The 11949-nt window shown below is 36.0% G+C and overlaps 1 protein-coding gene across 1 annotated transcript in view; it reads left to right on the plus strand.

The window, feature by feature from the left end:
- CDKL5 (cyclin dependent kinase like 5) overlaps positions 1–11949 on the plus strand; it is a 58464-nt gene that overhangs the window by 42968 nt on the left and 3547 nt on the right. The window contains exons 13-16 of the mRNA XM_015825285.1: positions 2629–2749; positions 4818–4914; positions 9176–9298; positions 10385–10504. Of these exons, the coding sequence (XP_015680771.1) occupies positions 2629–2749; positions 4818–4914; positions 9176–9298; positions 10385–10504 (461 nt within the window). The remainder of the gene's footprint in view (positions 1–2628; positions 2750–4817; positions 4915–9175; positions 9299–10384; positions 10505–11949) is intronic.

Below are 11949 nucleotides of genomic sequence, written 5' to 3' on the forward strand. Positions count from 1 at the left end.
TGGTCTGGATGTATTATATTTTGTAAAATTAACTTTAATCTTTCAGCCATTATGTTAGTAAAAATTTTATAATCTGTATTTAACAGCGAGATTGGCCTATAATTTTTAATCTGTTTGGGGTCTGTGCCTTCTTTTGGGATAAGAGATATGATGGCATCTATCCAGGAGTCTGGTAATTTGGATTTCTCCAACACATCATGCTTTTTATAGGTCTCTCTTTTTTAACCGCAGTTTTCGTGTTTCTCCAAACTTCTTCCCACCCCCTCACCCACTGATCAAGTGTCTGGGAGGCACCTGAGGGTATTCAGGTATTGGGCTGAACTCTTTTCCTGTGGCTACTGTGAAAGGCATGTAGCTGGTGCTGCTGTGAACAGAATTATTGTAAACCACCTCGGCGAAAGGGAGGAGGTCAGTCCAGTTTGTCTGTTGGTAGGAAACGTAGCATCTGAGATATTGCTCCACCATTTTGTTGGTGGATTCTGCAGCCACATTGGTAGCTGGATGAAAAGCAGATGATAAGCCTTGAGATGATCCAATTAATTTAAGAAAACTCTTCCAAAATTTTGCTGTGAACTGCACCCCTCTGTTTGAAATTATTCACTTAGGGGTGCCATGGAGCTGGTAGATATGTTTCAGGAACAATTTAGTCAGTCATTGGGCAGATGGGAGTCCTTTGCAGGTGATGAAATGAGCCTGCTTCGAGATCAAGTCTATCACAGTCCAGATGACAGTATTTCCCCCACTTTCAGGTAGATCTACTATAAAGTCCATAGCTATTTCTTCCCATGGTTGAGAGGGGTCTGCCACTGGTTGCAGTAGCCCAGGGGGTTTCCCTGGAATTCTTTTCATTGTGGCACATATAGTACAACTCCTGACATAGTTTTCCACATCTCGTTTTACACACGGCCACCAGAATTGCCGGCGGATGAGGTGTAGAGTATTTTAAATATCTTGTTTTACGTCATGGCTGTGTTTGAGAGCACTAAGACGGAGAGCTTCAGGCAGATACAGTTTCCCCTCCTTGTAAGCCAAACCATCCCTGCATGTTAGGGAGGTTTGATTATCTTTGAACCATTGATCGGTGAGGAGCTCCTCTTTTATTTTCTTTACCCCAGGGTCATCAGGATTAGGGAACCTGCGAGGCGTGAGTTGAGCGGCAGTTTGTGGGTTGGAGATAATTGCCTCGTTAACCTCCTCGCGTTCGCTTTTGTACTGGGGTAATCGGGATAGTGCATCAGCTAGGAAGTTTTTTCCTCCCGGTATGTAGTTTACAGTGAAGTTGAAGCGGTTAAAGTACTGTGCCCACTGCACTTGCTTTGGGGACAATTTGTGGGGAGTTTTCAGTGCTTCTAGATTTTTGTGATGTGTCCATACTTCAAATGGCACCTTGCTCCCTTCTAGATAGTGTCACCAGTTTAACAGCCCCCACCTAATTGCGAAGGCCTCCTTCTCCCAGATTGCCCATCTTTCGCTTTCAGTAAATTTTTTAGAGGTGTAGGCGCAGGGTTGTAGAACTCCACTTTTGTTCTTTTGCAGTAATACAGCTCCGACTGTCACGTCACTGGCGTCAGCTTGGATTACAAAGGGTTCCCCTGGGCAGGGGTGCTTTAGGACCGGTTCAGCAGCAAATAGTCTTTTTAAATTCTCAAAAGCTGTTTGACAGCTCATAGTCCATGTAAGTGGCTGGTCCGGTTGTGGTTTTCCTCCTCCTTTGCCTGTTTTGAGTAGTTCTGTAAGGGGTAGGGCAATCTCGGCAAAGGAGGGGATGAATTGATGATAAAAGTTGGCAAAACCTAAAAAGCTCTGAAGCTTTTTGTGAGTCTTTGGGGGCTGCCACTCAATTATAATTCTCACTTTGGCTGGGTCTGCATATTTTGTCAAAGCAAGAACATCCAATGTTAGCAGCGTTGACACTATTGCTATAAATCAGCATCTGATTTTATTTTATTTATTTTATTCAGCAGAAAACTCTGATACATTTGCACTGACCTTCTTGCCTTCTCATTGTGATTCTTTTGTATTTGGAGAAATTCAGGTTTTATAGGCATTTAAAAAAATAACAGTAGAGGATGGTTACAGTCATTTCCTTTCTCTGGAATTAGTTTCACAGGGCAAAGCAATGATGATTAATTTTCTAGAAAACATCCTTGAGCTTTAAAACATCCTTTATGTAAAGTTAAATAGCAAGAGTTCAAATCTGAGATGAATAAGATTAAAATAAATAGTTCTCCATTCTAGTTAGAGTATATTCAACAACCAGATCATCTTCATTGATATCTATGCATATAATACATTATACATGGATTGAAACAAAAAGTTATCAGAACATGAATTGCTATAATTTTTCTCCAACTTAAGCCTTAAGTCACTAAGGTAACTTAATGTACTAAGACTCCTCTATTACACTACAGAAATCAAATTTCTTTTAGACCTTTGTTCTTTTTTCAATACTGATAGAATATTATGATTCATAACCCAACATTGAAATAAACAGAAACAAATTTTAATGTCACAGGTTGAGTAAACTATATAATCTTCTGCCAAGCATGAATATGTACCATCTTATTGGGTTTTTAAAAAGAGATAATTGAGGATGTATACAGTGTAACCTTATATTTCTTCTTGTAGTCCCATCACCACGCCCAGAAGGAACATTTCTAGACAATAGTGCCTCAAACAGAATACCTGCACTGCCTGCAGAAAGCAGTTTAACAAGCCATTCAAAGAGACAAACTGCTTTTGATTCCTGGTAAGTAAGTTTCTTTATAAAAGGTAAACCACAGTTAGTTTATATAGAAGTAGAAAAGTTAATATAGAAACAAAGTAACATTTCCTAATTTCTTATTGATTAATTCATTTAAGATGATTAATTCATCCAGTAGTCACAAACTGAAAATTTGGATTGGAATCAGAAATTGCCAACAGGGTTTAATAGATTCTGGGAATTTTATTGAGTTTCCTATTTCATGAAGATCAATTGTATCTTTAAATCTATCTACCTTCCAAACTTAATTGAAATATAATTGATGGCCAACTTATATTATGTATCAGCCTTCCACCTTGCATTTACTAATTATTCCAGTGGTGGATTGACTTGAGATTTTTAATCTACATATTCATTGGGACCATGATGAGATCAACATTTATTCTCTTTTTCTATGGCACAAGACTCATAGCCTGCAAAGACTCGTTATTGTTATTTCACAGGCAAGCTTTTGATGCACACATATATGCTTGAGAAGGGAGACTCGGACTTCGTCTAGAGTGGGCACACTCCAGGTCCCTTCCCTCAAATGATGTGATCTAGTGGGACTTAGCAAGCATACCTTTTCCATAGCAGTCCTGTCCAGTAGACTACCTTGATATCCAGCAGGGCCTCACTTTCTTAACTTTCCAGAAAGCTATTAAGAGATTACTTTTCCCCCAAGCACTGAGATATAAGGTTAGAGCCCAGGGAGTTGTGTAACTGTATGGGTGTTGTTTTTAGATTGGAATCATTTTTTCTTGTTTCTTATTGAATGTTTTTTATTTTGTCTTTTTATTATTGCTGTTAGACTCCCAAATTTGTGAGCACAATATACCCAGCTGATTCAGCTTGCTAAGAACATCCCTTTTCAAGTCAAGTCTGAACAAGTTGACTGAAAATGGAGTTATTTTGTATCCAAATGTATTCATTGTCCTGATCCCATTTGTGTCTTCATTGTTCAGGTTGATGCTTCAACTTTGTCTCAAGAGCCATGCTACTGTAATATCTTCTGCAATTTCCAGGCAGCCTCTTGCCCTAGGCATTCTATTTTTACAAGCTTTGCTCACCAAATGGAATTATGACATTTTTAACAGACCTTTTTATTATTAAGGATGCTTTCTAGCCTAGCATTATCTTCTGGAGGTTATACACTAGATCAGTGATGGCGAACCTTTTAGAGACTGAGTGCCCAAACTGCAACCCAAAACCACTTATGTATGGTTGGGTGCTGGGTGGGCGTGGCCCATTGGGTGGGTGTGGCTGCGGTGGTAACGGCAGACTAGGTGGGACTAAAAAGTTCAATCAATCCCAACTTTGCAAGATCTTTTTTTCCCCGCGAGAAGTTGAAATTGATTGATTGATTGAACCTTTTTTTTGTGTGCATACGGCGGCGGAGATCTAAAGCGAAAAGGTTTTATAAAACTGAGCTGAAGGCCCAGGACTGGGACGACGGTGCGCGTGGCCACAGAGAGGGCTCTGCCTGCCACCTGTGGCATGCGTGCCATAGGTTCGCCACCACGGCACTAGATTTTCAGAATCTGGGATATCCTCGGACCTCTTATAAGCTTACCCAAAATAAAATCAGCTAGGCACAATTTTTCTTTCATTTTATAGTAATGTCATATTTTTTACATCCTAAGCACACAAGAGTTAGGGTTTTCAAGATTCTACTTTATTTTTTCTGAAACAGCATTAAAGATGCTTTCCTAAAATCTGGGCATTCTTGCTTTCTTAGTTTGCCAGCTACATGGGGCTTGACACAAGAATATGTTCTTTTCTTGAAGGAGGAGATTTTGTAATTCTGGGATGTTAACCAATTAGCTTGGCATTTGGGAAATTTAACAATTCCTTTGACTTCTAATGGCTATGAATCAGAGCACATATCAAAATGTATGATTCATCAAACCATACCTATCACTGTGAGAAGCCTCAAAATAGCAAGCCCACTGCTGATGGGGAGGAGATTTTTCATGCATATGTATTAGCTTTCTATAAGATTGTGCACTATGTAATTCATTATACTAAAGTTTATTATATCTACATATAAGGGGTTTTTTTTCTCCACATTAAGGAAAAGTGCTGATGATACTCATTCTGAACAGCTAAAGGATAAAGAAAAACAAAGTTTTTTCAGGGCAATAAAAAAGAAAAAGAAGAAATCTCAGTCAGTAAGTAGCTTATGTTTTCTATAACATTTTGCTTAACTACTTTAGTCTTCCACAGAGAAAAACAACTTGGTTATTGAGGTATCAGCTACCAGATTTGGCAAATATAAAGGATTTGAAGATTATTGTGAAATTTCTGGACAATCCTACTTGCTTAGCCCCTAACATGAGGAATACATTTCTATGACCTCCTATGAATAAAATTAAATATTAAATAAATAATGAAGCAATTGGTGTCAGCTGATTTTCTTTCTTTTTTTTAAAACAAATTTTATTAGTTTTTTTAACTCTTATAACAAAGTGCTCAGGACACACTGTGGTGCTGGGGTGGTCAAATATCCAACAATAAATCCATATAAAATAATCCAAGTAAATATATTAAATATTCCCTCTCTATTTCCCTCAGATAATATAATATATTTAAAATAATCAATTTCTACATTAAATTTCTATAAATCCTAATCCTGTTTTTAAACTTTATTAATTTACAATTACCATAATCCACTTTAACCTTAAATAAACATATTATCACTTCGGGTATTCCTTCCAGATGTATTCTAGTTCTTAATCTCCTAAATCTTTAATTTTATCACAAATCTCTCTTATTTCTTCTTCCATTACTCGATATTTATCCTAATTAAAATAAAATATAACTCTACCCTATACATATACCATCTATCAATCAGTCTACCTCTATAACAAAACAAAATAATACCAAACCTCAAACCATTTCAGTCCATTAGGCAAAATTCAAATCTCGTCCAAATAGTTATCATATCTAGAAACACCCATATTATTACACAAAGCATCATCTTACTAAATTAACATACTCAATTAATTATTAAATCAATCCAAATCATTATAAAACCTCTTCCATTTTCATTCATTCCATTACAAAATAGTTTTCATACAAATAAACCTATTATTCCAAAAAATACATTCTTAATCTATTTAACCTATATATTCTAGTAATCACCAATTTTTCTCTCGCTTCTAACTCTTAAACCTTAAATCAATCCATATTTCTACAGTGCCTTTTAATCCATTACATATAGTTTTAAATTTCTCTTTTCAGTCTTATTCTGGCTTTCTTTTTGTGCCAAGTCGGTTTCCATAACAAAGCTTCTGTCTCCGCAAGTAAATCTCCCTTTGTCGCTTGTAATATCATTTGAGTCAATAGAAAACACCCCGTCCTCTGTAATGGGCGTGTGGCTCTTTTGTCATTAAACCCTCATTGCTTCAAAAGTTCCAGTCTCAATCTTTGTTTTTTTGATCCTCGAGAATATGGATGGAGTGCTTATAAGGTAGAATAGATTCCTTTTTAATCTCAATTAGTTCTTCTTCTGGTATATTTTGATTTATAGCATAGTCAGATGAGGTCTGGAGATCAGTTTGAAGGTTTGGAAAATTTGGAGTAAGGCTTCTGGCTCTTATTTCTGTAATAATCTCTTTCATTTTAGCGCATACTTATTCAATAGCTTCATAAATTTTTTCCACTATAAGTTTACAGTTTAGTTGTAAATAAGGTTTCTCCATTTTAGTAGTAATTGAAGAGAGTCCCTTTTATCGTTTAGTGGAGGCTATATATAAACAATATCCACCTCCACAATTTCCCACAGCTGGATCAGCTTATCTTTTCTCTTCAAGAATAGTTTGAAGGTCAAGCCCACCTCATCTCCAAAGAAAAACAGATAATTGCAATATTAACTTTTCGCCACAAGATATCCTCAGTAGGTTACAAAATCTTTCCCAGACACCATTTTTTTCCTTTTCTCTCTCTTTTAAAGGAAAAGATGGGAAAAAATATTCTTCCAGTTTAAAGTGATAGTAAAGCTCTAAAAAAAATTTTTTTTGTACCCCAAAGTAAATGAAAGTAAAATATAGTCATTGAAATTACTTGTTCTGTCTTTTTATTCAGACGCCTTTCTTCCCACGCATACAAACGCTACTCTTTCAAGGCAGGGAATTAATTCCAACAGAGCTTTTACAGGCAAAAAATCAAGTAGGGTGAAGAGAGGAGAAGGAGAGGTCTCACCCGGATCATCCGCGGTGGGTCTTTCATGCTTAGATGTACCTGTAACTTTCGGCTGGTGCAGCTAAGGAATCGGCCATCTTGCAGGACGATCTTTGCTCCGTCGGCCCTAAGGAGTTAGATGGAGCCGCGGAAGAAGCTGCCGCCCTCTCGCAGTCACCAGCAAGCCTCCTCCTCGGTGGTCGCCCCTCCAGAGCAACTTTTGACCCACTAGGGGGTCTACCGGCGAAGAAAACACAGCCGGTGGAGAGACAAGTCTCTTCACACGACCGGAGTCGCCACGAACCGGAACCGGAAGTCTGATTTTCTTGATAGATAGCTAGAAGCCAAGCAAATAGAAAGTAGGTTCTGCCAAATCTGTAGTGCCAAATGTTTTTTTTGGGAGAGAATGGGACTGATCGCTGTGTCAAACCCTTTGTGGTCTAGAGGAAGTATTTGCCACTTTCCCCCCATTTCACCTCTCTATACAGCCTACCGACTGCTGTTATTTGTTAGTAATAATTTTACCATTTACTACAGTCCAGAGAAGGATTCTACTGCTTTTTAAGTTAGAGAAGGTTCTTACATAATAGCTATCTCTGTAGGCCTGTTGGTTCTCAGCTCCATCCGAAAAAAGTTGTATTTAAAAGAGAAGCTGATTACTGAAACGTAGGACAGGGATTGTTTGTTTGTTTGTTTGTTTGATTGATTGATTGATTGATTGATTATGTAATACTGAGAAATTTTTTGCTCCTAATGATGACAAACAGATTTTCTCCATGATGAGACAGGGAAGGCCAAGCTAATGCTCTCATCTTGTTTCTCACCGTTTGAGATTCCTGATATAAAGAGCTTAAGGTAGCCAGTGAAATGTTTGATTGTTCATTTAAAATAAAGTTCAACTTTAGTTACTTATAGAGCTCAATATCCCAAGAGTCTGGTAGCACTATTTAAGACTAAGAAATGTTATTACAAGATGTTAGCTTTCGTGAGCTACAGCTCACTTCATCAGAAACATGGGTTGGGTTAACTGATATAGGGTTCATATATATTGATATAAGATGGGGAAATAAAGGGAGAAGAAGCCATCTTTATTGCCATAAAGAATTTAAGAAACAAAAATCCCATGCTGTAGCCATGAATAAAATTCTGAAAAGTTTTGGGATTTTGAATGAATTTAATAATAAGTACTATGGAGCCTTTCTCCTTGAAAGTTGGTTTGCTGCAATTATTTGTATCTATCCTTTTAGGATAACAGTGCTTTCAAAGAAGCATATTAACTATTTAAACAATGATTAAAAAAAGAGCAACTATTATTTAAAAATGATCTTTTCACCAGTTTACTTCATGTTAATATCCCTTCCTCTTTTCTCCATTCATGTAGGATATAGGAAATAATTGTGATTGTGAGACAGGTGTCTCTATAAATTGATATAGGTAAATAATAAGTAAATAGTAAACAAGTACTGTACTAAGTAGAAAAAACATTTTATCTATTATTTTTAAATGTATTGATTTACAATGAAGATTTGGGAGTTAGAGATGAAGGGCATCAGATTTTTTTATTGCCAGCAGATAAATCTTTTAAGAACTTCTTAGTTTTCTTCCTATATCATTTAATTACTGCATACATTTTTCTGAAATTCTTTATATGTTTATTCCTAAGTAAGACCCATGTATTGAATAAGTCTTATTTTCTAATCAGCCTTTTGAAAAATATAGCTTTAAGTTTGCATTTCCATTGAGGGAAAATAGTTTTTATGAACCCAGATAATTTTTTTTTAAATTGCATTTATATGTTATTTTCTCAGTTTCTCTCCAGATTTGCTGCATTTCAAACTTCAACAAAAATTATACAAAACCAATGTTGTCGAAGTAAATTGATACATATGGACTTAATTGCCTATTGTTTATGAAAATTTGGGATATTTTTATAATAGCCATAGTCATAGTTCATACGCAAAACTTAAACCACACAAAGTAATGTATTTATTCTAAACTTAGTAAATATATACATTTGATAGGCACATTCTTAAAGCATATTGCATGGGCAGTTAAGCTTAAATTATTTCTTCCAAAAGCTTTTTCTTATTCAGCAGAGCAATTAGTCTTATCTTGACATAATTATAAAAAGTTAGATTAAACATCTGTGATCATTGAAGCTTTCGTGTATAATTCAACAAATAAAAGACAAGGGTAGCTCTCCTGAATTAGAATTATTTGTGCAATTTGTTTTTGTATCTTATATTGCAGACAGAATCTACCAAGATGGAGAATCCAAGCATCAAGAAATCTCTCTTTCCTCTTTTTATTTCAAAGAATCATTTAAAGCATAGCTCTTCTTTGAAAAAGAATCCTGTAGTCCCTCTACCTATGGTATTAACTTTTAAAAAATGATAGCACTGAAAAAACCTGCTACAGTACATCTATTTTACTTACCACTATAGTGTGTGCGTGTGTGTGGGTACAATTTTTTTTCTCGGGATCAAACTCTCCACGCAAATTAAGTATTTTGAGCCAATTCCACAAATTCAGGGAACCTGGGGTTTTTTCCTCCAAATTTCAAGAAAATATAATATTATGAACAATATTATCATCAGGATTATAAATAAACATCTAATAAAACATAAAAGACAACTTCTTTTGTAATTAGCCATAGTATGAAATTATTTTTTTCAATTGGAATATTTTTATTTATAAACCTTACTGCTTTCCTTTATCTAAATAAAAGGAAGACACGATGTATTAGCCATAGTTGAATTTCATTGGATATAGAACACTTTCAAAAGCCTTTATTTTCTCTATAATCAATTATCCAACTGCATGTTGTTGGTAAAATAAAAGCTAATCCCCCTACATTTAATGGATTAACAATTTTTAATCCTAAATTTTATTTGCTGAGAAAGGAGTCTTAGCCAGCAATCGCCTACCTCCCTTTGGACGACTAAACTGTTCAGAAGATACATTCAGCCAAAGTTTTTCTCTGAGGCTGGCATGTTGCATTATTTAGCAGTTTCTCTAACTAATAAATAAACGTTAAGCTAAATCTTATTTCTTTGATAAGGGAAATACTCTTCCTTATAAAGGTACTGCCAAAGTAATTGATGACTGGTTATCTTTCTCCTTAGCAAAAAAACATAGTTTTTGTGGAAATGGCTCATGAACTTAAAAGCAATATGTAATGTCCTGAAAATGAGGGTGAAACAGAGCACTACGCTTAACTGCTCTCTCTCTTTTGCAGTATTTGACTAACAGCATGTGAATGCCTTAAGGGTGGAGGTTATAAAAATATGCATGGCATCTACAAATATAATTATCAATATAGAGATCTTAAAAGGGCATAGCAATAATGGGTTCACTTGCATTGCTTTGATCTGAGAAGCAGGGAGAAGTGGGAGATAGGGTTTAATTTAGGATATTTGTTTCCAAGAATTAATGAATTGATATTGTTCCATGTTACAGATGCCTGGAAGCGACAATCAGGATCTTTTGGCAATACAAAAAGCTATTCACTCGTCTAATCATCCAGCCAGCAGGCAGAAGGATTGGCATTCTGAAAAGATGACAGAAATTCAAGGGCATGTAAGTTTAACTATTGCTTCATTTCATTTTAAGTCATTTGGCAGGTGAATAGTTGTTCTAAGTTACAATACAGAGTAGCTTTGAACTTTTATTCTTGGGATCTCAAACTGAAATCATCACAAGTGCTGCTTAACTATTAAGTCATTAACCCAGAACTACATTGGAATTTTTTTATACATCGATTTAAAAGTTTTTACCAGCAGTGTCCACAGAGTCTTGGTGCTTTGATCAGATTGGCAAAAGAAGCAATTTCAGTGTTGCACCTTTAACAGTACTGTGAGGTATATTTTACAGGGTAATGTAACCATCTACCCATTAACATACACCAGTGGAGCAGATAGAATTATCACCTGCCTTAAGTTCAGTATAAAGTTGATAAATAAGAATTATCCCTCACTTTTTCTTGAGCAGCAACAAAGCATTGTTCCAACCATGTGCTCATATTATTTATTTACTTAAAATATTTCAGTCAAGGTGGCTCGCAAGACAAAACAAATGTAGCAATAAAGAGTATTAATAAAAATCAGTGAAGACAGGCATTCTGCTGCAGGATATTTTGAAGTCCTTGTGCTATGACTTGGATGCACATCTCTGGGTAATTCATTCTTAAAAAAACTGAACCAGTTGAAAAGATGTATTGTTAGTGATATGCAGTAATCTGACTGTTCATAGTAGTGAACAAATGAGTGGGTTGGAGATATTAACTTTCAAACAAATTTGTGTGGCTGAAGGTAAGCCTTCAGGTTATTTAATGTTAATCTATTTAAAGCTGAAAGATTAAAATCAACTTTTTAACTTTCAGCAAAATATAATTACAGTCAGTATACCAAGTATAATACAGCTACTACATAAACAACATTGCAACAAATAAGGACATACATTCAGTTTTGCAGCTACTAAGATTGTTGGACGAGTAGAGACAAAAACAGCCAAGAAAGTGATTGAAGCCTGGGAAACGGACTCCTCGTCAGTCAACAGGAGTGCTGATTTACCACTAGCTTATCAAGTATTTAGGAGGCGAGAGCTTGACAGCACACGGAAACAATAACCAACAATTTAATAGCCACCCTCAACACCCCAAGCCACACACAACCAGGCTCCATATAAATACCACACAGAGAATAGCTCAAAGCACACACTTTGCTAAAGAGAAGTTCTTTTTTTTTTTTCCAAACTCTCCCCCATACATATACTGTGATATTTATCAGATATTAACATACATTCTTTTTACATTCTTATATATAACATACTTTTAATGAAATAAATACATGCACATGACTTTTGGTGTTGCTCGCCCATTTCCCCTTTTACTGCATCCCCACTCCTTCTTCTCTACCTTCTTTCTCCCTTCCTTCTCTTTCTTCCCTACTTCCCTCTTCTTCCTCTCCTCTCCTCTTCTCTTTCACCACTCTCTCCTCCAACCTTCCTACTTCCTTCTCCCCTCC

This window comes from Protobothrops mucrosquamatus, unplaced genomic scaffold (genome assembly GCF_001527695.2).
Source record: "Protobothrops mucrosquamatus isolate PMUCROS unplaced genomic scaffold, P.Mucros_1.0 scaffold_198, whole genome shotgun sequence".
NCBI lineage: Eukaryota > Metazoa > Chordata > Lepidosauria > Squamata > Viperidae > Protobothrops > Protobothrops mucrosquamatus.